Genomic DNA, 26,118 nt, shown 5'->3' on the forward strand with positions numbered 1-26,118 from the left:
GCCATATTATACTTTTTTTTTTTTTTTTTTTGGTTTTTGGGTCACACCCGACAGCGCTCAGGGGTTATTTCTGGCACTGCACTCAGAAATTGCTCCTGGCAGGCTCGGGGAACCATCTGGGATGCTGCGATTTGAACCACTATCCTTCTGCATGCAAGGCAAATGCCGCACTTCCATGCTATCTTTCCAGCCCCGTATTATACTCTTTTATCCTCTCAGTACTTGAAAATGCCTGTTTACTTGACTAGATGCTTTGGTTCCCTGTTTGGGCCATGATATTGTTTCTTCTTCAACTGTTCTGTGCTGTTTGAAGTACAAGAGATATATCATTTTGATTTTCTTTTTAATAGCATGTCCCAGGAATAAATGTAGCAGACTTCATTGTAAACCTAGAAAGTAATGCTTGGCATAGAAAGGTTGTTTTTAAACCTATGAGGTTTGAGCTATGTATGTATGTAAGTGTGAGCTAGAGCCATACATCGCACAGCAAGGAGGACATTTGCCTTAAATGCGGCTAACCAGCGTTAGTCCCCAGCATCACTTATGGTCTCTGAAGTCCTCCAGGAGTAAGCCCCAAACACTTTGGAGTGCAACACCTTCCCCCTTCGATTAAACCTACCAGACTGGATTAGGGAAAATAAAATAGGCTAGTCTTAGTCTTTGAATTCAGCTCAGCAATTTATTTAAGAAAAAGAAGAATTTCTCAGCCTACTCTATGTGACTTTATGATCTTCACTTTGACCAGGGCAGTCCATGAGGAGTTGTATTGTTGTTTTGAGGTCATACCCAGTGGTGCTTCAGGGCTTAGTGCAGGCTACGCACTTAAAGGGTCACACATCTTGTCCCCAAATTGTAGTAAATAGCGAAGTGCTGGCAGTCTCAGAGGACTTATATGTGAAACTGGGGATCAAATCTGATTTGGCCAGATGCAAGGCAAGGCCTTGCCCACTGTACTATTACTCCATATCTCTGTTTTAGCTTATTTTTCAGCTTTGAATCCCCAAGCTCAAAGATGTGAAGGAGCAGCCAGAGCTGGTACCTCTTTTTGTTTGTTTGTTTGTTTGTCTTTGTTTTTGGAGGCCACACCTTGTAGTGCCTTACTTCCTGACTCTGCGCTCCGAATCATTCCTGGTAGGCTTGGGGTACCATATGGGATGATGGGGATTGAATCTGGGTCAGTCATGTGCAAAGTAAACACCCTACCCATTGGAGTATCAGTATTCATAAGTATTCAGCTTATGTTCACTAATTTTTGAATAATGCTGTTGGTGACTGTCTATTGAATCTCTGTTCTTTATGGCCAGGGCCGCTGGAAGGGAAGGTTGGGTGATTGATTGGGTGGAGAACGACATGTAAACAGAATAGCTATGCTGAGCTGAGCGGGGTGGCCCCTCTGCTGCTCTTGGAGGGTTTTACTCTTCCAGGAGTGGACAAGATAAAAATCAACATTTCTCCATTCTACACTGGGCTAGCCATGACTTGAGTCGTGGGCGTTTGGACAGATGGGACAAGTGGTAGAAAAGCAGCCCAGAGCCCATTCAGCCTTTGCAAGTGGCCGAGTTTCAGCCCTGGTTCATGCGGCCTGTCCTTTTCGAGGAATGATTCCCCTGACAACTCGAGAGAATTTCAGGCTTAGTCAGGACTTCCTGAGAAGAAGGGTGGAAAAGGACTCACTGGGACATGAAGCAGTGGCCCAAAATGTAAGTAGGGGCCAGGAGACTGAATGGAGCTTCTCAGGGATTTGACCCAGTTCTGATACAGTCTAGAGACAGCTGAGTTCACCTCCATTCTCTACCTCACAAGTGGAAATTCAGAAAGGAAAATTCCTCACTCCAAATTTTTAGCTGTTTAAGTGCATCTCCTAGGTAACTAATTTCTCTGCTGGAATATGATTTTTCTTTTTAAATTTTTTTATTTACCGAAGATAAATGCTTGGGGTGTTCTGCCAGGTTGCAACTAAGCATAATTCAGGGGACTATGTGGTTCTGTGGCTTGAGCCCAGATTGAATGTCTGCTAGGCATGCACCTTAACAACTGTATGATTTCCTGCCTCCTGGAATTTGATTCATCTGTCTGTTTGGGGGCCACACCAGTAGTGCTCAGGACTTAATTCAGACTTTGTGCTCAAGGATTGCTCCTGGTGGGGCTCAGGGGACCATATTCTGATCCCTGGAATTTGATTTTTAAGATTTCCTTCTCTCTCAGCACTGAGGCTTAACTTCTGGCAAAAACCTATTTCTTAATGGAATAAAAATTAAAAAAAAAACATTTGATGGCTTTGCCCTTTGATGTATGTGCTGAAGAAATTCACACTGATTTTCATACTGAAAAGCCCACTCAGAAACTAAGCCAAAACATTAATTGTGTGCTGCAGATATAACTGCCTTTCTTTTATGTATAATGTAGATGCTGGAAGTATAGATCAATTTATTATAATAAAGTTGAAGTGGTTTACATATTTCTATATTTTTATGTATTTATATATTATAGTTTAAGCTCCTTAGCTATATAACTAATAAATGTATCTTGGAATACATATGCTCTACTATCTGAGACACTGTTTTAGTTGTCAGATTTATTATTTGAGGTGATGTTTGACCACATATGGCTCTGCTCGGGGCTTACTCCTGACTCTGCTTAAGGGCTGAATGCTTATGTGACAATATGCAATGCCTGGGACAAAACAGGGCTGGTCAAGCAAATGTCAGAGCTTTTTTACTATCTCCCCAGACCCTGCTTGGCATATTTAATAAATAATTGACAGAATTAAAATATAAGGTGAGTTGAATGGTTAAAAAAAATGATTCAAGTTGTAATCTAGCATACTTCAGAATTAGTTCCCATGCCAGTGCTCTGTGCTTGGTTCTGTTTGCTAGGTAAAGGCAGAGAGTTTAGCTCTGGGAATCCCAATACTGTCTTGTCAGATCCAACTTTCTTGATTATCGAAATTTCATCATGTGAGCACTTCTCTTGCCCTGAGCATCTGGCAGGAGTTGAGCATGGATTTGGGTTTCTGAAAATACACATTAGAATTTTCCTTTGAAAGTAGAGAGAATCTGCTTTGAGCCTTGAGCAAATCAACATCCCCAAATGCCTCTTACATGACCCAAATGGCCTCTTCCTGAAATAGATTCTAGGGTTTTAACTACCATAGCCATAACAAAATCTCAGAAATGTTTCTTTGCATTCACTGTGTGGACTATACACCGCAAGAGACACTAAGTGTTGGAGAATGCCAATGAATTTATAGTGGGCTTATTATAGTGTGTAAACATATTGATCTATCTATATATTGAAAGAGAGACAGAGAAAAGTTCAGCTAGATTCTGAAAATTATTCTTTGGCTATAATCAGTAAAAATGAAGTGTATTTATCCAACTTCACTATAACTTGGTGCATTTACTTAGAATTAACTTTAAATATATAGTCAATTCACTTTAAACAATCAAAGCCACTAAAAAATCTAAAAATGCCAAATAAGATCCCATTGTTTCTGATGATTTTGTTATAGATGAAACAATATGTTCATAAGAATAACGTTTGAAAATCATGAGCAGATCACTGTAAATAATGGAGATGTTTTATTTGGAGAAATGCTGTGAATGATCTTTCTCTTGATAGTCTCATGAGAAACTTTACAAAAGAGATATGAAGCAAAAAGAGTTAAATTGAACAGGACCAAGATTTTTGTCTGCAACCCAGACCACATTGATTTTAGGTATCACCTGAAATTCTACTTGTGGTGGAAAGATTAAGATAAAAAGTTTCTGGATCCCGGGGCCGGGCGGTGGCGCTAAAGGTAAGGTGCCTGCTTTGCCTGCGCTAGCCTTGGACGGACCGCGGTTTGATCCCCCGGTGTCCCATATGGTCCCCCGAGCCAGGAGCAACTTCTGAGCGCATAGCCAGGAGTAACCCCTGAGCGTTACCGGGTGTGGCCCAAAAAACCAAAAAAAAAAAAAAAGTTTTTGGATCCCATTGTTAAAAATAGCTTGGAGATTCATCAGTCTAATTCAGGGGTCTTCAAACTACGGCCCACGGGCCACATATTGTATTTATTCCCATTTTGTTTCTCCACTTCTAAATAAGATATATGCAGTGCACATAGAAATTTGTTCATAATTTTTGTTTTTACTATAATCTGGCCCTCCAACAGTCTGAAGGACAGTGAACTGGCCCCTGTTTAAAAAGTTTGAGGACCCCTGGTCTAATTGATCACTGTAGTACAACCGAATTCTAAGCCACTCACTGGGTTACCTGGTTTCTCTGGAGTTTATGTAACTAAAGTTTTTTAAAGCAAATTATAAATAGAGCTTGAGCTGATTTGGTGGTAATGGTGTTTTTAACTGTTCATTTTTGTCATCTACATAGAAATAATCTGTGAGCAGAGCAGGATGATCTCAGTGACTTTAAGCTTCTTAAGATTGTTCATTTTAAAAGTTTATTTTATTGAAACTATTGTGATCCATAAAGTCCTTCATAGTTGAATTTCAGATATACAGATGATTATTCATCTTGACATCACTGACTCATGATATCCAGCCTGAAAACAAGAATATTTAGAGTTTTCTGATCAGAGGCCAGAGAGATGGCACAGTGGTAGAACATTTGCCTTGCACGCAGCCAACTGGGATGGATCTGGATTCGATCCCCGAAATCTCATATGGTCTCCCAAGCCTGCAAGGAGCAATTTTTGAGCACAGAGCCAGGGTAACCCCTGTGTGCTGCATGGTGTGGCCCAAAAACTGGAGGGAAAAAAAAAAGAGTTTCCTAATTATCTTTCTCTTGCTTTCCATTACAATTTAGATTTTTCAAAGTTGGAGAATTCAACTCTCATCTCAACTAGAATACTAAGTGGAGTTTTCCCCCATGGTTTAGTCTTATGCCACCAAGAACATATTTGATTTTGACTATTAAAATTGCATGATGTTTAGTAGTATAATAAACCCATTAAAAAAGAAGTTTCCAATATTTTTAATTAGAATGATTCAGGGAGCATAGGTCTGATGCTTGTATTAATAAAAGCAACATAGAGGCCAAAGACTTGAAGTGCTTGCTTTGTCTTCAGCTGAACCCAGTTTGATTCCTGCAACTGCACATGATCCCCTGGGTATTGTCAGGATTGGCTCTTGAATACAGTGCCAGAAGTCATTCCTAAACTTTGCCAAACATGGCCCTAATTGCATGAAATAGATGCCCAGTAGGTTTTTTTTTTGAGTTTTTGCTTTTTTTGTGGGGTGGAAGGGCCACACAGAACCATTGGTGTTCATGGGTTTACTCATTTTCTGATCCCAGGGATCACTCCTGGTGATGCTTAGGTACCTATATGGTACCCAAGATGGAACCCAGGTCAGCCAGGTACAAGACAGCAGTTGCCCCACCTACCATACTACCTTCCTCTCTGACTCAAGTTTTCACTCTTAAAATGTTCAGTTCATGCCCACTTTTAAAGTGAACATTCAAGGGTGAAATTTCATTTTCCTGTGAGTTACAAGGTACGTTAAAATGAATAAAAAGTGGCCTCATTTCCTGTTTCCAGGGAAAGTATAACCAACTTAGAAAGAGCTAATCCATCCCGGAAGGGATTTTTCAATATAATGTTAGAAAGAATTCTATCAAAAACCGAGGTGCAGATCTGGCCATTGAGGAAAGGAATCGTGTTAATATAAAAATGCTGTAATCTCAGTATTTCACGTGCTGCTCCCAGAACATTTATGTTTAGCATCCTGGTGCCATTTTACCTTTTATATGAAATGAGACTTTGGACATAAAAGTTAATGAGTGTGATGTGAATAGCTGAATTTAATGTTGTCTTTGGTGGGATATGTGGCCTTGCAGTCAGTTTCTCCGCATCATTCCTCCTTTAGCCTTTGAATTTACTGCAACTCCCCTAGGGTTATGGCTTCCGCATGCCAATTCTTCCTTAATAGTAAAGATTGTTGCTGCCCAAAAGTCACTGTAGAGAGGACTAGGCAAGTAGGCATCTCTTTTTCTGAGTGATATTCTTCGTCAAAATTTAAAAAGGGGTGGGGAGGAATGCGTGAAAATTACTATTTCAAAACTACAAGCGTGAGTATATTGTTTGGTTGCATGTTTAAAGGTACAAGTCAATTAAAAATTAAATTAAAAAATCAATTTAAAAAAAAGTCTGGATTTGTTTCCCTTTGAGCACCAACTGGGCTGAAAATCTGGTGGGAATTTTTATAATCCAGTTCATTAAAACAGATCAACCAACCGTGTTCATCTGAGCATAGAAAAACATGGGTAAGCCTGGGTTATCTTGTATTAAAGAGTGAAAATTGGCTCTAGAGCCAATGGGATCATGTCAAAGAAAACAAAAATCCCTGTGTTCACTCATTTAGGTGAGGATTGGGGATATTTGTTTAAAAGTGGACTTGCTATATATAAACTGTCAGCGAAGAGTTACTAATTGGGTGAAGCCATTTGGAGAGATTCCTTCTCAAATGATGTGCTGAAACTTGGGGTCATCAACAAAGGAAGTGCCTGACATGTGTGTCACTGGTGATTCAGTCATTAGGTCATAGCTTCACCCACTCGGCTAAAAAATCTGAAAATAATTGGGAAGAAATAGGTGGGCAGAGTTGAAGAATTTATTGGTTACAAAGGTGGATGCTAGGATCCTGGAGGAAGTTTCTATCAGTATAACAGAAAATAGGAAGAATATGAACCACAGAAAAAATTTTATGGAAATGAAGGTCCTTGATGATTTCTTTGCCATAGATTTTGTCCTTCTGTTTAATGTTTGTATTTAAATTCACATCATGGAAATGATGGCGTTGGGGATAACATTTGCTTTTTTGGGTGTGTGTTCAGGGCTTGCTCTATACTCAGTGCTCAAGGGACTATATGTAGTGCTATGATCAAACTCATGTCAGTCATGTGTAAAACAAGAAAAGAAGTGCCCTAACCCCTGTCCAATCTCTATGGCCCCCCCCAATGACATTTTCTTTCTAAGCAAGTTTTTTAGGTCAAATGTAGGGTTTGAAAGTCAGATTAAGAGATTTAGTTTGAGAGCCAGCGAGGTGGCGCTAGAGGTAAGGTGTCTGCCTTGCAAGCACTAGCCAAGGAAGGACCACGGTTCGATCCCCTGGTGTCCCATATGGTCCCCCCAAGTGAGGGGCAATTTCTGAGTGCTTAGCCAGGAGTAACCCTGAGCATTTTGGGTGTGGCCCAAAAAACCAAAAAATAAAAAGAGAGATTTAGTTTGGTCCTCCAGCACTTACCAAATCCCTTTATATGCCAAGTTTTTCCAGGCTCTGGAATTTGCTTACCAAAAGACTAAATCTTGACTTCTGTTGATTGCAAAGAAATGTACCTTTTCTCTTCCAGCAATACTTGGTGATAAAGAGTGGGGAGTGCATTTCTGAAGGAAACTGCAGATTAGAGGCACGACCCTATTAGTCCCATTAATTTGACATGCGTTTGGTGTTTGGATCATACCCAGTGGTGCTCAGGGATTATTCCCAGCTCTGTCATCAAGGATCACTCTTGGCAGTGCTTGGAGAAACCTATAGGGTGCTAGAGATTAAACCCAAGCCAGCTGTACTCTCACCGGCCCCATAGTATCATGCATTTTTGAGAGACTGCTTACAATGATTCAGAAAGAATTTTACACATTAGAAAGATAAAATGAACACGGCCAACTGGTTTTTGTGATCAAAAATCTTGTAGTAAGTGTTTGGGACCATTAACTTGTAAAAGAATGTCTGCCTAAGCACTTCCTCTTTTCATGCTAAACTCATTTTAAATTGAATATTCTTGATTATGGACTATTCTTTAATTAGAACTCATCCAGGTGTGATGAGTTTTCTGCTGCTGGGAACCAAGGGAGGGCTACTGAGTTGGAGACCCATCTGCCCTGGTCTTAGTACAGTTTTGCCTCAGTTGCCCTGCATGGAAGTAAACTGCCTAGTTTGCATATATTTGTAACCAAATCTTGTTTTTCTTTTAGTTCCTAAACATCAATAGCTATCTTTATGTTCTGAGTAGAAAGAAGAACTCAAATGATTGGCAAGTTCTTTGCACATTTGGGGAGCTTTTTTTGGTTTTGGGGCCACACCCAGTGACACTCAGGGGTTATTTCGGGTTCTGCGCTCAGAAATCACTCCGGGCTTGGGGGACCATATGGGATGTCGGGAATCGAACCAGATTCGTACTGGATTGGCTTCGCACACGGCAAACGTCCTGCTACTGTGCTATCTCTCCAGCCCCCCTTCTATGCTTTTTGTGGTTAAAAAAAAAAAGTTAAATGAGATACCAGGTTGTTTTGTTTCATTTGGGTTTGATTTGGATTTTGGGTCACTCCCGGAGGTGCTCAGGGGTTACTCCTGTCTCTGTGCTTAGAAGTCACTCCTGGCAGGCTTGGGGAACCATGTGGGATGCTGGGAATCAAACTGGAGTCCTTCTGGGGTTTGTCTTGTGCTATTGCTCTGGCCCCTAGGTTTTTTTAATCCGGTCTTTGGTGCTCTGAAATGTGGAGATGGTCGTTATTCTTAGAGACTTTATCACAGTTATGCTTATGAACACTCTGAAATACATTAAGAATCTTTCAAGGGGCCGGAGAGATAGCATGGAGGTAAGGTGTTTGCCTTTCATGCAGGAGGTCATCAGTTCGAATCCTGGCGTCCCATATGGTCCCCTGTGCCTGCCAGGAGCAATTTCTGAGCGTGAAGCCAGGAATAACCCCTGAGTACTGCCGGGTGTGACCCAAAAACCACAAAAAAAAAAAAAAAAAAAAGAATCTTTCAAGTTTCTCATATTTGGAGTTTCTTTTACAGTGGGAAGTAAACCAGTTCTGACCTCTGAAATATTAAGATCAAATGGGTGGCTTGGCCATCATGTAATTATAAAATCATTCTTCATAACTGTGATAAAATTGTCCAGATAATTAGGACTGAATTACCAGAATAAATCCTTGAAGTATTCCTAAATAAGCTATTGTAGAGACCTCAAAACAATTACACGCAAAAAATATACCTGCAAAATATAAAATTCTCACATGTTTCCCAACATGAACAGGTAATAACATATTAACATATTTATCTCGATTCATCTTTAGGGGAATACCAGAATATTAACTCTAGGAGTGCAGATACCTCCTGTCGTAGCCACTGCTACACCTATGCATCTTTTCCCAGAGAATCCGGGGCACAGTAAGTGCTCAGTAAATATCTGTTGAGTTATGATTTCATTGGATCACTGCGAGAGTCTGGCCCCTTCCACTCCACAGGCTCTACCATCATTTGATGAGGTTGTTTCCTCTATTTTATACCTTCACATATTCATGACTGATGGATCATCTTAGCTTGTGTGTATTAGGAATTAAGTGGTATCATACCACGTGTCTTTCTGAAACGTTTTCACTCATTTATCTTTGGGAAGTCTGTCCATGTTGCTATATTCTGTTCCCCCTTCTAAGTGCTGGTTTCATCATTCTAATGTCTTTCCTGTAATAACTCATTTCTACTTTGAGGTAGAACTGTCTTTCTCAACCTTTTCCTCCTGTGACCCCATTCTGACCTAGTCTTCAGCTTCCCTACCCTTAGTTTGTGCCTGGGCCTCCTCACTCCAGCCCTAATTTCCCCCCATTGGAGATAGAAGAAGAAAAAATATTTCCATATCCCTGCCGATTATTGAAGTGCTGTGAGCTCATTGATTGTTTCTGTCTGCCAGGCCCAGTGCTAATTAGCATTGATTTGCTTTATAAGCTACAAAACTAAGTTTGACTTTTCAAAAATATTCACCAATATTCCCAGGTCTTTAAGTGACAGAGCCAGAATTCTTTTTTTGTTTTGGTTTTGGTTTTTGATTTTTGGGTCACATCCGGCAGTGATCAGGGGTTACTCCTGGCTCTACGCTCAGAAATCGCTCCTGGCAGGCTTGGGGGACCGTATGGGATGCCGGGATTCAAACCACCATCCTTTTGCATGCAAGGCAAATGCCATACTTCCATGCTATCTCTCCGGCCTCAGAGCCAGAATTCTGACTTAGTTCTTCAGTGCCAAAGTCATCTCAATGAGTCCTTCCCTGTCTGATAGAAAGAGGGTGAAATCAATTTTGTAAGGTGTGCTAGAGGAGTCGAGGGTTGAGTGAGTATCATTGCTTTGAGCAGTTGAATGTCTTTTCTGTCATGGTTTCCTCCATGACAAACAGGAACATGTTTTGCTTACCTATCATTTTAGAATGTGAACTGATTTAAAGGCACCTCACTTTTATAGCTAACAATCTTGAGACAAGTCATTGAGAGAGTACTTGCTGGTCGAATCAACCAATCACAAACTGAAGGAATGTAAAAAATGATCTATGCACCATCAATTACAATTGTATATGTATGGAATCAATCACACACACTTGTGGGTTTTTTTTTTTTTTTTAATGTTTTGTTGAGCTTTTGTTTTGTTTTGGGACCATGCCATGGTGCTCAGGGCTTCTTCCTGGCTCTGGACTCAGGGATTACTCCTGGTGAGCTTGGGAGACATTATAAGATGCCAGGGGTTGAATCTATATCAGTCACATGCAAGGCAAGTGTCTTACCTACCATACTGCCTCTCTGGCCCCTGAATTACACATTTAAGGAAGTTTTTAGGTTTTTGTTTTGCTTTCTTCTGTTGGCCTCTCAGGCTTGTTAAGGAAACCTTGGAGATTGGGGGGTGGGGGGCTCCTGGTGAATATTGGCCAACCAAGCAAGTGGTTTAAAGTGTGCCCAAAATGTAGTGCTGCTCACATCTTCACAGGGTGCTCAGTCCACCCTGGGCTTGTTTGGAGGCCTTCATAGCTACAGTTGATGATGCTTAGGAGGGACCATGTAAAGCCAGGGATCAAACTGGGGGTCAAATGCAAGGTATGGCCCTTAACCTCTGGACTTAAGTTTACTCTATGGAAGCTTTTGAAGAGAATGATTATTAAGATGGAAGGAGTCTTCATTATAGTCACTGCAAGAATATTTCAAAATAAAGTTTTTGCTCTTGTTTTATTTGGCAAGTCTGTTTTCAGTCTAATTAGCATGTCAACAAATGATAGAATTGCTTGATAAAAAAAAATGTCTAATTGTAATATGAAGTTAGAAGTCCTAGGATGCAGACTTTTTTTTTAAATGTTGCCAGTGGGAATTTGATGGTAATAATGACGATGGTGGCCATAATTATGGGGTGTTTTCTACTGGTATACAATCTGCAGACACCCAAAGTTTATACTTGTGAAATTAGTCTTGTTGTTTACTGGGAAACAGAGTATATGAACAGAATATATGTAAAAAACCAGGACTTGAATGGGGAAAAAAAAAATCAGTCCATAGATGAAGCAGTTCCTTTTGGTATGTTTTCAGAAATTCACACCACCCCGGCCCTATATTTAGCTTTCACATTCTACAAATGGACAGTTTAGTCATTTTATGGTGTTTTTAAAATTCTTTATCAATTTTTAAAATATTAAAAAAAATGTCCTAGCAAGTATTAATGATGACCAATGAGATCTCTAAAATGTATATAGGTTTGTATGGTTTTACAGTTGTAAAGTGACTGTGATTCCACTAAGGTCTAGTCTTATCAACATTTAATTCCACTCTGACCAGGTCAGGATCTGCAGTGCAAACCTGGCATCCAGTCCTTTCCTGAAATACTTTGATGATTGAGGGTAATAAAGTCCAAAAATCATTACATCCTGAAATGCAGTAGGGCTCAGAGGCTGATATAAAAGGTCCTAGTAGGCCTTTTCCAATGTCCATTTTTCAATGCCAGTTCATATGTTCTTCCCACTTAGTGGCTGATTTTAACCCTGGGTTTGCTAATAACCATCCAAGGATCTGCCTTTGGAGATTAGGAGGGCTAAATTTCCTCATGACACTGAAAACCGTAAGGAATAGGTAGATGGCATGTTATACTCACAAAAAAGGTACTGTCTACAAGTTGCCGTGATTTTCAAGCTGTCATTGTGCTGTTTATAAAAAGCTTGGTTGGATACCTTAAGCTGCTTATTTTAGCTGCCTCCTTGCCTTATTGCTCCTTGCCCCTCGCTCTAAAGCTTTTTCTGGAACCTTTCTGTTTGTGAATGGCGTCTCTCCCTCCCCCTTTCTTGTAATGTTGCTGCTTTTTCTCTCTTCCATTCATATTTTTTTTCCCTTTCTTTTTGCTGCATGGAGACTCTCTGCTGTACAAGTGTAAGTATTTTTGGTGGCTCTGTGGTTTCTGTCTGTGTTAGTTTATAGTCTTGTGCTCTGCTGCAGTCAGGCTGGTCTCCCAGGAGACTGTGGCCTCCCCATCCGAGTGTGGATCATAAGTGAAATAGTTAGCAATTGAGACACAAGATGGGATTTTATAAGATGGTTCAGCTAGATGATGGATTGGTGAATTTTAGATATCTCTCACTAAATGCCTGAGTGCAAGCCTGCTGTTGATAAAAAAGAGTATGGTTGTTCAGGAGTAGAAAATTCTTATTCCATTCATGTAAAGTATGAATAGAAATGGGGTCAGAGCAATAGCATAATGAGTAGGGTATTTGCTTTGCATGCTGCTGACCCAGGTTTGATCCCTGGCATCCCATACGTTTCCCCGAGCCTGCCAGGTGCAATTTCTGAATGCAGAGCCAGGAGTAACCTCTGAGTGCTGCCGAATGTGGCCTTATGCTCCCCCCAAAACAAAACAAAAATGAAAGAATGACAGATACATGTATGATTATTTAAACACCGCCTCTACCAGGTTTTTGTTGCTTTCTTATTTCCTAAAGTGGGAAAAATAGTGTTGAGATTTTAATCTAAATGCATCTTACATTCTATTAATAACTACCTATTTGCCGGCCTATAAGATGACACCCTAATTTTGCAGTTAAAACATAGGTGTAGGCCTATATTCGCTGTATCAGACAGAATTCCTGTGCTGCAACTGTATGTACCACAGTGAGCCAATCACAGCAAGCAAAGGTTCATAGGTTATACTGTCATAAACTTCCTCTCTGACTCTGGCCCATTTGAGCAGGTTTTTGACAGTGTAGATTCGGGTCCAGAACATTGTCTAATTTGCATGCATCAGAGTTAGAGAGGCGGCCAGAGCAGCTTGGCAGTGATTGGTGCAGGATCGAGTTGGAAAATTCGTTTTGTGGCAATATTCAGACAATTTTTGTTTAGTGGCATATTGAAACATGTTTCGGGATATACTTGGCATATAAGACGACCCCCGATTTTCGGTTGACTTTTTTTTGTTTCAAAAGTCATCATATATGCCAGAAAATACAGTAACAATGTTTTCCAGCTTTGTTCTCTTCCCCTCCACCACATATCACACACACACACACACACACACACACACACACACACAGTCAACTGTATGTTTTTCAGCTTGTTTTTATACCACCGTAAAGAAAAATTAGGTATTTGTCTTTGTTTTTATTTATTTATTTATTTATTTATTTATTTATTTATTTGGTGGGAATGGGGGACCATACCCAGCAGTGCTAAGAGGTTATTCCTACCTCTGCACTCAGGAATCACTCCTGATAGGCTCAGGAGACCAAATGGGATACTGAGGATCAAACGTGTGAAGGAAAGCACCTTACAATCTATTATCACATTAGCCCCCAAATTTGGAATTCTTTAGCTTGGAAATAGTGTTGTTTATTATTCTTTATGTAAACCAGGTAAGATAAACTCTTTCCTTTGTTGTTGTTGTTGTTGTGTGTGTGTGTGTGTATTTTAAAGCACATTTAGAAATCCCATCTTAAAAGTGAGATGAACAGGAAAAATACTGTGTTGTTAGGTTCATATGAGTCCTTGGTTGAAATCATAGATACTTCACAGTTAGGATAAATGGAAAATGCTTGAATCCCTTATATAAATCAGATGCTGTATTTCAGACCCAAGTAGATTTTGTCTTGCTTTGGAAATGGTTGGCGGTGTTCCAGTGAGAAAGAAATCTGTCTAGAATTTTCTTCCTAAAGATCCTTTTTAAAGTAAGAATTTAATATGATGTTTTTCATATATCCTTGAACACAGGGAAATTGCTTACTCCACAAAATACTTTTTAAAAGACCAGGTATTGTAATTTTTCTAGGTTAGATGAATCAGTGGCATTGTTTTGGTATGAATTGACATTGGAAGGTTTGTTTGGAATATGAATATCTTTCTGCTTCTGACACCTTCATCCAAGGGGCATTTTGTGATTTCTCTGACCACAGAATGCTTAGACCGACAGGGGAAATAAATGAGAAATAAAAAACAACCTGAGAAAATTCTCGCTTTCTAAAAAGGATTGTAAATCCATATTCTTCCCTGCCCCCACTGAGGAGGTATGGGGTAGGATGATACGTATAAACAAGATTTCTTATGGAAAGTCAACTATGTGTTCCTACATTAGGTAGAAAATCATGATTTACTCTTATCTTTTTTTTTTTTTTTTTTGGTTTTTGGGCCACACCCGGTAACTCTCAGGGGTTACTCCTGGCTATGCGCTCAGAAGTCGCTCCTGGCTTGGGGGACCATATGGGACACCGGGGGATCGAACCGCGGTCCATCCAAGGCTAGCGCAGGCAAGGCAGGCACCTTACCTCTTGCGCCACCTCCCGGCCCCGATTTACTCTTATCTTTCCTCTTATTTTTTACCTAAATTGGGTAATTGGAGATTGGTTTAGGATACATCTGGATAGTGCTCAGGTGCTACTCTTGACTCTGTTCCAGGGTATTGTTATGATTTAATGTCAGCTACATGCAAGTCAAGGATCTTATCTCCTGTACTTAGGCTCCCACCTTTACACTTAAATGCAATGGGATTATAAGAAAAAACCTATAGTTTAGCCAAGTTCATATTTCCTTTTTTTTTTTTTTTTTTTTTTTTTTTGGTTTTTGGGCCACACCCTGTGACGCTCAGGGGTTACTCCTGGCTATGCGCTCAGAAGTTGCTCCTGGCTTCTTGGGGGACCATATGGGACGCCGGGGGATCGAACCGCTGTCCGTCCTAGGCTAGCGCAGGCAAGGCAGGCACCTTACCTCCAGCGCCACCGCCCGGCCCCAAGTTCATATTTCCAATAACACTATGAAGAAAGAAAAATTGTAAGCTTAAAAAAATCACAGAGAAATAAGATTTTCTTTCCTCCTTTATACTTTTCTCCTCTTTACTTTCCCATGAATGTGATTGTAAAATAATACATTCATCAGTAGGAATGTATGAAATTTAGCCTGATTGTTAGTACTGCCTGTTTTAGCAAAAGGCCAAAGACCCTGTCCAAACATGCAAAATATTTTGTAGATATCTCAGATATACTGAATGAGTTTTGTTTAAAAATACAGTTAGCAGTTATTTGCATTTATAAAGAATCTAGAAGATAAAGGAAAGTAATGAAAGTGCATTAGAAGGAAAAAATGCTTGCTTGCTTGTGCAGCACATATACCATATTTTCCGGCATATAAGATGACTGGGCATATAAGACGACCCCCAATTTTGCAGTTAAAACATAGGTTTAGGCCTATATTCACTGTATCAGACAGAACATTCCTGTGCTGCATTTGTATGTACCACAGTGAGCCAATCACAACAATCAAAAGTTATACTGTCATAGACTTCCTCTCTGACTCTGGCCAATCTGAGCAGGCTTTTGACAGTGTAGATTCGGGTCCAGAACATTGTCTCATTTGCATGCATCAAAAGCCTGCTTGGATTGGCTGAGTTAGAGAGGCGGTTCGAGCAGCCTGGCAGTGATTGGTGCAGGATCAAGTTGGAAAATTTGTTTTGCGGCAATATTCAGACAATTTTCATTTAGCGGCATATTGAAACATTTTTTGGGATATACTCGGCGTATAAGATGACCCCCATTTTCGGTTGACTTTTTTTTGTTTGTTTGTTTCAAAAGTCGTATACACCGGAAAATATGGTAGTAAAAAATTGGAACGATACAGAGATTAGCATGGCCCCTGCATGCAGATGACACTCAAATTCATGAAGCGCTCCATGTTTTATTTTTTAATAAAAAGAAGGAAAAACTGCATCTTCCTGATTCTCAAATATGTGTACTAGCAAGGCTTCTAAGAAAAGCCAGCTAGCTCCCCTTTGACTAGTAGTCAGTTTTGAAGCTTAATGCTTTGATATATTCCTTTTAACCATCTCTAGAATCAGATTGAGTTGAACGATTCATTTGCAGGTGGGCCATTGTTGTTATATTTCTATAAGTATAACAATAATGTTGTTATACACCCAGCCGTGTTCTGGACTTGCACTTAAGGAATCCTCCTGATGGGCTATGGGAACCATATGGGAGTGTGAGAGATCAATCCTAAATAAGCTATGTGCAAGGCAAGCACCCTACCCATTCTACTATAGCTCTGGTCCCTGAGAATTATTTCATAACTTTCAGCTGAGAGTTGACCAGTCAGGCCATTTGGGGAGAAAACAACCTTTAAACTAAATTCCTTTCCAATGCTATGGATTGACTGTGTTTTTTATTGCACTGTCAAGCCCGAGTTACAAAACTTATAAAAGCTAGTCTCAGATCTTGACAAAACCTTTACAAAACCTGGAAACAAGCTGCGAATTTTGCCAAAGGTCTATTCTATTTCTGAAAGGTCTAGCTAAAGTCAAATATAATTACTCATCGTTTTTCCCCTTCCTTTTCTCAATATTAGGATATGATTGTTGTTGTTGTAGTTAGAGCTGGCATAAAGTCGTCAAAACTACCGTTTTTTGCTTTTGAAAGGTCATTGAGAACCAATGCATTATTTGGATTAAAGAAACTATCGACCTTGTTCAGTATTTTTTTTTTTTGTTTGTTTCAGAAAGCCTTTGCTAAAAGCCTATTAAATGAAAATCTATAAACAAAATTCTTTCCTCATCTCTTAGGTGGCACAAATGTCAGTTTTGAATTGCAAACCAGTTACAGTGTCCCTAAACCCACTGAGCTGCACATTGCTATGACAGATGTGTCGCCAATAAGGTGCTGGGCCAACCTTGGTTAACCTGGCATGATCTGGGCTAACCTTGGCTACATTCTGCACCTCTTGAAAGGGGACCTGGGACAACTCCGAAGTCTTTTTCCCCCTTTTAATTTGTTTGAGTGGAGAAGATCTAAACTTCCCTCCAGCTTTGCCATCTGCAACCCTTTGGTGGGAGAAAATAATGCTGCTTTGGGGCTCGCTTAACACAATCTGTTGAAATCCAAAGTTGGAAAAAAAAAGAAAAGCCAGACATTTTAGCTGTGGTTTGGTGTTTTGGGGTTTGCTTTGGTATTTGTGTGTGTGTGTGTGTGTGTGTGTGTGTGTGTGTGTGTGTGTGTGTGTGTGTGTTTTGAAATGGGAAATCAATGGGAAATCACAGCTCCACAATTCAGTGCTCAGTGGTCACTTCTGGCAGTGCTCAGGGCCATGGCACAATGTTGAACGTCCAGTGCAAGATCTTAGTATGCAAAACATGTGTTCTAGCCTTATGGTTTGGGTTTATTTTTCTTATTATTTTTAAACTTTATTGATTGATTGATTTGTTTTGGAGCTACACCTGGCAGTGTTTAGTGGGGACTCCTGGCTCTGCACTCAGAAATTATCCCTGGCAGGCTGGGGGACCATATGGGATGCTGAGAATCAACCCAGGTCTCTCCCCGGTTGGCCGCATGCAAGACAAACACTCTACCGCTGTGCTATCTCTCTGGTCCCTATTTTTTTCTATTTAAATGAATGTTAAGCAGTCTAAGTGATACCTTACTAAGTAGTGACAACACATAAACTTCTGATTTAGGATCATTTCTTTCCTAAGTCTTTTGTTCATCAGGTGAAAATAAAGATCTTGGCAGCAACAATGTGAAACAAAGATTAATGAGAAATAATAGTTACACAGAGAGTCCAGTGTTCCTTGCAGTGTTATGATAATGAACAATGCACAACTGTTGTCTTTAATTAGCAATTGATTTGACCATCATTAAGTTTTACATTGTGTGTCCATTTTAACATCCTCAGGTAAACTTAAAGTTAAATTCTAAACCATTTATTGCACCTTTAGCTATATCAGTAGACTAAAATTTCTTCTGGATTCAGCCTGGGAGAAAGAATGTGTTGGCTGGGAAGCATTTATGAAGGCTAGACATGTTTAGTAGAAAGGGCTTGGTTGAGCTTTTCTGTCTAAACTCTCAAATGTTACCAACCATCCTCAAAAGAAGAGTAACTGAGAAACACAACCGATCCCACTCCCAACACAGACACACAGAATGCCACAATGCTTCTGAAGTTGGAAAGAAACCTTTTGTGTGGATACCTAAGTGCTTTCTCTCTTTAATTGCTAGATGACTCCTAAATCCAAAAGGAAGAGCATCCATAGCAGAATGCTACGACCAGTTTCCAGGGCCTTTGGTAAGTGTGTACTTTGTTCAAACCCATCATTTCCTCTTCAACATAAAATACCTCGTTAGGAGCTCAGCACACTTCTGGGCTATATCTCAAAGGTGTTCGGGGAAAGTGAATTCTGTATCTGAGAGTTAAGGAGTTAAAGGTGTTTGCTAATCCATGATTAAAATTGCTTTTACAAATGTTTATACCCAGCTCTTTGTAACCAACTTTGGCCTTGGGCTTTGCTTTCTTATAGAAATGGAGTTTGATCTAGATAAGGCTCTGGAAGAGGTGCCCATTCACATTGAAGACCCGCCTTTCCCATCCATCAGACAAGAGAAGCGGAGCTCAGGATTCATCTTCGAGTTGCCCTCGGAGGAGGGAAGGAAGCTGGAGCACTTTACCAAGTTGAGGCCCAAGCGGAACAAGAAGCAACAGCCGACTCAAGCAGCGGTAGGTGTCCAGTAGAGCCCTCATCTTCCCTTCTTGTTGCTTTCTCAGGGGGGAACTGCAGAGTCTTGCTACGCAGTCTTGCTCCTACAGAAGGAGAATGCTCTGGTTAAGGATCCCAGAAACTCTTGGATTCTTACAAATTTCTTCACTCGGCAGCAATTTTAGGAATGATCAGGCTGTAGAGCTTCCAGGTCTTCAGGAGTAGTGTTTCATGAGTCAGTGGGTTGACCATGCAGATTAACTTTTATCCATGGCACCCCAAAAATAATCCCCCAATCATGAGTGGAGTCCCTTGATGAGGAATTGTTGCAAGTCAGCCCCTGAAGAGGTTGACTGATGGAGGGATGGAGGGTGAGGTCTTTCCCCTCCAGCACGGAGCACGCATCTGCCACCCTGTTCAGCCGGCGGTTCTGAGGTGAAGCGGCAGGTAGAAGCTCGCAGACAGTCAAGCTTGTGGAAATATTAGCTTTATTCGGTGGACAAGACTGAAGTCCAAAGTCTCAGCCTCAGTTCCAGCCAAAAACCCCCCTGCCTTCCACAGACCCTTGTTTTTATCCCCCAGAATCAGGTCCCACCCAATGGTGGGATCAGATACCACCCAATGGTGGGAGCAGAATCAGGTACTACCCTAGGGTGGGGGCAGAATGCCAGGTCACACCCTAGGGTAGGGCACAATCACCATCAGGGTAGGGTCAGTAACATAATAATCCCATAAAATGTTTACATACACAACAAGGAATGAGTTGTTGTTCTAGAATTTGATAGAAGCTGAGTATCATAAGATGCACGATCAGGACCAAAGACTTCTTTGCCATTGAGAGTGGTTCTCTTTGATTTGTGATGCACACATCTCTGTACTGTCTTTGCTTTTGGTCATTCCCAAAGTAGCAGTGTGGTGAAGATGACCTGTGTGGAACAGCCATTTTTTGGGGCTATTCAGTGTTAGACGCTCTGTGGAGAAGAAATGCCTGCACTAATGAACCATCCTGCCATTGCCCCTTTCCCTCCCTGCTCAGTTGTAGTCCTCTAGAGTCCACATTCTGTAGTTGCTTCTCTCCCACATTCCCGGCAAACACCTGTAGGGGTCCTTACCTAACTCTGTAGATGCCTATTAGTTGTCACCATCCTTGATTTCTTAGCTTGTGATCAGGGTAAGCTCTCTCCTTTCTGAGAGGGATTTCCTGGGACCTCTGCAGCCACACACTATTTTCAAACTAGCCTCTTTATTGTGGGTGTCTCAGTTTTCCTCTGCCTGGTCTGCAGCTGTGGTTTGCTCTTCAGTTGGTCAGGCTTTGCTGACTCCCAGCATCTGTGCTAGACTCAGTTCAGCTCTTACTTAGTCCTCAAATGGAAGGTTGACAGCACCAGAAGCTTCACTGATTGAGTCTCAAGGACCCATCTCTGTCTCTGTCTCTCTGTCTCTGTCTCTCTCTCCCCCTCTCGCCTCTCCCTCTCTCTCATCCTGCCTTTCCTCTGATGTACCCTGGTTTCCTTAGAGGCATCATCAGTTGCCATGTTAGAAATTCTGACTCTTGGGACTGGAGAAAGAGTACAAGACTGTTTCAACCATGCCTGGTTTAATCATTGAAGCTATATCTGATCATCCAAATACCTCAGGGAATTCTCCTGTGCACAGAGCAAGAATGGTGCCCTAAGCTCCATGAGGTGTGGCCCCACACATCTCCACCCCTTACCCCTACCCTACCTTCCAAGAATCAAAAAAGCAACTCTGGTTCATCAGTACCAGCCCCATTCACTCCCATCTTCCCTCGACATCCCGGCTCTCCCAGCGTCAATCCCTGTGTTCGTCCCTCTGTCTAGTCCTATAACCTGTTTATCATTCTCATATCCAGCCCCATCTGCTCATCTCTCAATCAAACATTTTCAACAGGCCTAGTTCATTGTTTCTCAGACAGTTGGAGGGCCAGACTATAGTTTTAAAACTACATTTTTAAAAACTGAACAATAGTGGCCCAAGGGCCGTAGTTCGAGGACCGCTGCCTGAGATTGAGAGAAGTCTAGAGACAGAAGGAGGAAGTCAGAGAGTTCTGAGCACATCCTACACATACATACTGTGGGCCAGGGACAGTTGACTACTAAACAGGACAGGCAGGGGTGGCAAACACACCCAGCAGGCCAGCTAAATGTCCACAGAGGGCTGCATGTGGCCCACCCACAGGTCACAGTTTGTGAACTTCTGCTCAATCTTTATTGAAACTAGGCTTCCTCCAGGAGACTTCCCTGCCTCTGCCTCTATTCAAAGAGTCTAAAAGTGACTCCAGGGAGGTGGCTTCTTCAGAATTGCACACAGCCTGAGACTTTTCCTCCTACTGCTTTGCTCTCTCATCCCCTCTCTCTCTTGTCCCCACCATGTAGGTTTATTCACAGTTGATGCTCATTGCTCAGTATGGTTGGAGAAGCAGATAGCAGGGCTCAGCAGTAATTATGTGTGATGGGAGGGTGAGTGGAGACATGGTGGACACAGGCCACACAGATTATCTCCATGCTCAAACCATTTACTAGCATGTAATCATTCCAGTCATGTTTAATTGATTTAACTCTTTTTGCTTTTTAAATAGCTTGGCATGATGTCCTCCACTCCCTTCAAAAAATAAAAAAAAAAGATTTAGCATGCTGTTCTTTTTTTTCTAATTGACTAGATTGTAACATTTTAGTGCGTGATTAACATATTTTTAGGGGAATGAAAATTTCTAAAAGATAATCTTCCTCATTCTACTAAATAAATACTAATTACTAACTGGTTACTGAATAAATGCCCCCCACTTAGGCCTTTTCTTGTGAAGAGTCAGCAGTATACCTTGCATCTGAAGAGAAATTCTTCATGAGAAAAAAATGGGAGGGAAGTTTGTCTTTGTGTGTGTGTGTGTGTGTGTGTGTGTGTGTGTGTGTGTGTGTGTGTGTGTGTGTGTGTGTGTTCATGCGTGCTTCTCTACTACAATGAAATTAATCCATATCTTCTAGAGGAATTTAGTTTTTAGGAAGAGGAAAACTAGGACACCCAAGGATCTCACTCCAGTCCTACTCTTGGGACAGTTGATAGCACAGATGATGTCTGTGGGAGACAGAGCTTCTCTTCAGGGTCTTTGGACTGAGCAAGATGGGACATTTGCTATTCCTTGAGCTTGTCATAAAAATATGCTTCATAATTATCCCCAATACTCATGCTTGAAAGTCCTTGTCCACCTTCGAACAGCTGTGAACCTGCCACCTGACCCCTATTTCTATGTGGACTCAGGAGTTCAGTGACTGTCTTTCTCACTATCATGTCATAGCATCAACATGGGATTTCTCCCTGTGTCTATGAGAATTGGGTCATTTTTATCCATTCTCTCAGCTCTTCTAGAGCACATCCTTGACTTCTAGGTGAATTATTTTACTTTCTGTACTCTGATGCTGAATACATGCGTCTTTCCACCATCTTGACACATACCTCCAAAGGATTCTTCAACTTTCTGAATACTAGATGGACTATTATGGTTTCAGTATCATTCTGACAATAACCATATGGAGTTAACATGGAATCTACTGGTTAACAGGGCTAGTAGTATTTGTAGCCACCAGTCAGGGGCACTTCTGTGCAGCCAGCTTTATTTCTGAGAAGATGCCCATGCCTCCATCTGTGTAGGTGTCTGACCATTTGTCCAAATGGCTCGCTGAACTTGGGAAGGCCCTTTCTATTCTTGCTGGTTGATGGTAAAGGTAGCCCAGAAATAAGAAATGCAGGAGAGGTGCTCAGAGCTTTCATGTGTACGCCACACTCTGGACATGCCACTCTCTAAGCAGACCACATTCCCAGCACTTCCGGATGTTCACCAATTAGAAACTTTCCAAACCATTTAGCAGAAGTTCCACTAAGTAGGCTGGGTTGGTTATATCCTTATTTATTAATGATTATTTAAGTCTCTGATTCCTCTCTCTTCCTCAGGATACAGAGCTGGAAATTCTCATTCTTTTACTGCATGGTTGGCTTCTCAGACAGCCTGACCTCATCTCTCTAAAAGATGTCCACCAGAATCATTGTGTGACCTTAAATTTAGGATGGAGGGAGGGGGCATGTTTTAAGTTAACAAAAGAGATTCCTATCATCTCTTATTACTCAGGAAATTCCAAGGTAGAAGCTCTGTGAAGAGCCAAGGACGGAGATCAAAACTATACCCCTTATTGAATCACTCAAGGCTAAGTTAAATGTCAAAGTGTCTTGTTTTCCTACTATGCTAAAAATATTGTGTTGATTTTATTGTTTGGTGCCCAAGACGTACAAATTGGCATCTTTTTAAATATGAAGAGTCCAGGGCCAGAGGGATAATTCTGGGCTAAGGGCATGCTTTACAGGGCCCAGAACATAATGGTCCTTCAAACACACCAAGAACAGCTTGGAGCACAATCAGGAGTAGCTCAGAAGTGGCTCAGAAACAATGAGAGGGCCGGAGAGATTGCACAGCAGTAGGGCATTTGCCTTGCACCTGGCCAATTTAGGATGGACCTGGGTTCGATTCCCAACATCCCATATAGTTCCCTGAGCCTGCTAGGAGTGATTTCTGGTACAGAGCCAGGAGTATCTCATAGCAGATGTGGTCCCCCCAAAAAACAAAACAAAAACAAAAAAACAATAAACAAGCAAACAAATAAATAGTATAAATTTATAAATATGATAAATCCAGGTATGGCTCAGAAACAATAAATATGAAAAATTCTTTAAAACTAAGTAGGCACACACATTTAATCTTAGGTCAAACCACCTTTGTTCTAAATTGCCAAGCATGTTATTAATAAATGATATTTTAGCTTCTAAACATTTCCCCAAATGCCACCAATTTATTTTTAATAACCAGACATAAAATATCTCATTTTATTATTCCCTATGTAAACAATACTCTGAATGAAAAGTTGCATGGTGGCTGGATTCATCTATAAAACTTTTACTTCCACTTTCCTAGTTGAATCATTTTAGACTCAGCAGATAAGTTATTCCCTGATGGTGTATTTGGACATAGCAAGGAATCTTACTGAACCTGAGCTTATTAATTTCTAAAATACCAGCACCGCCTACATCAATGAATTCGCAGGAGCAAGAAATGAACTAGAAGTATACAAGTGGTTTTTAAATGTTAATGTTGTTTCCCAAAGCCAGTTTTTACTACATTAACATTTACTACTTTTGTTCTTCTTCTCATTCCTCAGGACAAAAATAGAGGAGAGAAAAATGTCTCTGAAGTGGATTCGTATCACTCGGAGCTATTTTCCTCATTCAGGGACTTCTGGTTCACATTTATTAAGGAACTAGCCAATTAACTTTGCAAAATTTCTTATTCAAAGCTTTTTTCTCAAGGGCTGGGCCAGCCAACTGCAAGTGAGCTTGAGAATGTCCTATATTAGATACCTAATAGGGATAGAAGAAGGTCGACTTGGGCCTTCAACACCCACTTGTTGCTATTGCTGCTTCCTCTAGTCCCCTAGCATCATAGCCTGGGATTCAAAAGCCTTGCCAGTTTCTAGTCCAAACTCTATAGTTAACTAGATTTGTGTCCCTGCAGAAAAAATGTATAAAGGTTCTTGACTAGTAATGCAAGGGACCATAAAGCCTGAGGTGAGTAGCTCATTTGTTTATGATCATCCTCTGAAATATTAGCACAGACCTCACACCTGGAGAGGAAGAACAACGGGTAAGGTACTTACCTTCCACATGAATGACCCACGTTTGATCCTCACCATTCCATATGGTCCCCTGAGCACTGCCAAGAGTTACCCCTGAGAATCATCCAAAAGAAAAAAGAAAAAGAACACGCCACACAATGGTTATTCTTTGTGGTGATATATATCAGTGTAGCCTATTCTTTTGGTAGACCAGTTGACCCAGTGATGAAATGAGTCAATTCAAGTGACTGTGTCTCTGGTTGCTATTTGGTCTCTATTGACTTCCTTCTCTGAAGGAGTCACTTCCTAGATGCCAAGCAGTAGCACATTTTACATGGTACTAGAATCAGTCTTTATAATTCTAACTTTGCCATCTTGTGCCTGGCATCTGGACCAGCACATATTACATGAATCTCTTGTGCTTAGCACTTATCAATATTTGTAGGTCATTATTAAGTCTGTGTATCTCTGTGTGTCTGTGTCTTTGTGCGTCCACGCACATGTGCTCACCTGGCTGCATTCAGCACTTATTCCTTGCTCTGTGCTCAGGGATATCTTTTAGCAGGACTTGGGGGACCATATGTGGCTCCAGGGATGGAATAAGTCTTTCTTGAATCTAAATTTTCTCAGGTCATTTTAATGATATTGCCTGGGATCCACTAAAAGTTTTTGTTACCCTTTTCTGAATACATTGCCATATGGAACCCAAAACAAAACAGTACTGGGGTACTTTCTAACCATAGCTCCTTCCCACTTCTAAATACTAAACTCTTTTTTTTTTTTTTTTTTTGGTTACTTCTGACTCTATGCTCAGAAATTGCTCCTGGCAGGCTCCGGGGACTGTATGGGATGCCGGGATTCAAACCACCGTCCTTCTGCATGCAAGGCAAACACCTTACCTCCATGTTATCTCTCCAGCCCCAAATACTATACTTTTATTCAAGTCACTGATCATATTTACTTTTTAAAAAATCCTCCAGGTGACTGGCTATTGCTCTCATGCAAACTCTTTAATCATCTGTAGCTAGAAAATATTTCAGACAGAGGAAAGGGGAGTGCATAGCACAGAAAATCTGAACTGATCTAGAAAGCCTAATGTACTTTCCTTCCTTGTCACTGGCCAAAAAGGAGTTGGTGTTTAGATGTTGAACTCTCACATTGATAATACAAGTAAGTCAAGGTTTTATTCTGAACAAATAAGAGAGAATGGAAACTGTAGACTTGTGCAACACTTGCTATTTATTCAGCCAAGAAAGGCCCCCTCCTCTGCTAATTTCTTTCAATGAATGATTGTTTACTTTCATCTCTCTATGGTATTTGTTGAGATGGATGGGCTTTTTCTTTCTTTTTTTAATATACAACTGTTGGAGGATGACAGTCACAGATTTTTCTTCTAGCCATATTCTATTTTGGCTTATAGTTGTGCTTTATTTTAATATGCTACTAGACTTTGTTTACCATTTATTTTTATTTTTTCATATATGCATAAATGAGAGACATAATATTTTTCTTGTCTAGAAGTCTTTCTCGTATGAATTTCTAAGTGAGAATGTCTATAAAATGATTTTTTTCCCCCTCCTCTTCTCCCTGGAACGGTTTGTGTTCATAAAGATTTCTTTTCCTCCTAGGAAGCCATCTGAGCCTGGTTTGTTTGCATGCTGTATGTTTAGCTGGAGAGTTTTTACTGGGGGGCTCATTCCTTTTGT

At 40.7% G+C, this 26,118-nt stretch overlaps 1 protein-coding gene and 1 non-coding gene across 3 annotated transcripts in view; both read left to right on the forward strand.

The window, feature by feature from the left end:
• Positions 1–26,118, forward strand: part of CARMIL1 (capping protein regulator and myosin 1 linker 1) — a 343,844-nt gene that overhangs the window by 288,706 nt on the left and 29,020 nt on the right. For both annotated transcript variants that reach the window (XM_049764942.1, XM_049764943.1), the window contains exons 30-31: positions 18,262–18,328; positions 18,561–18,757. In XM_049764942.1, the coding sequence (XP_049620899.1) occupies positions 18,262–18,328; positions 18,561–18,757 (264 nt within the window). The remainder of the gene's footprint in view (positions 1–18,261; positions 18,329–18,560; positions 18,758–26,118) is intronic.
• LOC125996810 (U6 spliceosomal RNA) lies at positions 15,851–15,955 on the forward strand. The gene has a single exon (XR_007491484.1). It is a non-coding gene; the product is annotated as a U6 spliceosomal RNA (small nuclear RNA).

Source organism: Suncus etruscus, chromosome 18 (assembly GCF_024139225.1).
Source record: "Suncus etruscus isolate mSunEtr1 chromosome 18, mSunEtr1.pri.cur, whole genome shotgun sequence".
Taxonomy (NCBI): domain Eukaryota; kingdom Metazoa; phylum Chordata; class Mammalia; order Eulipotyphla; family Soricidae; genus Suncus; species Suncus etruscus.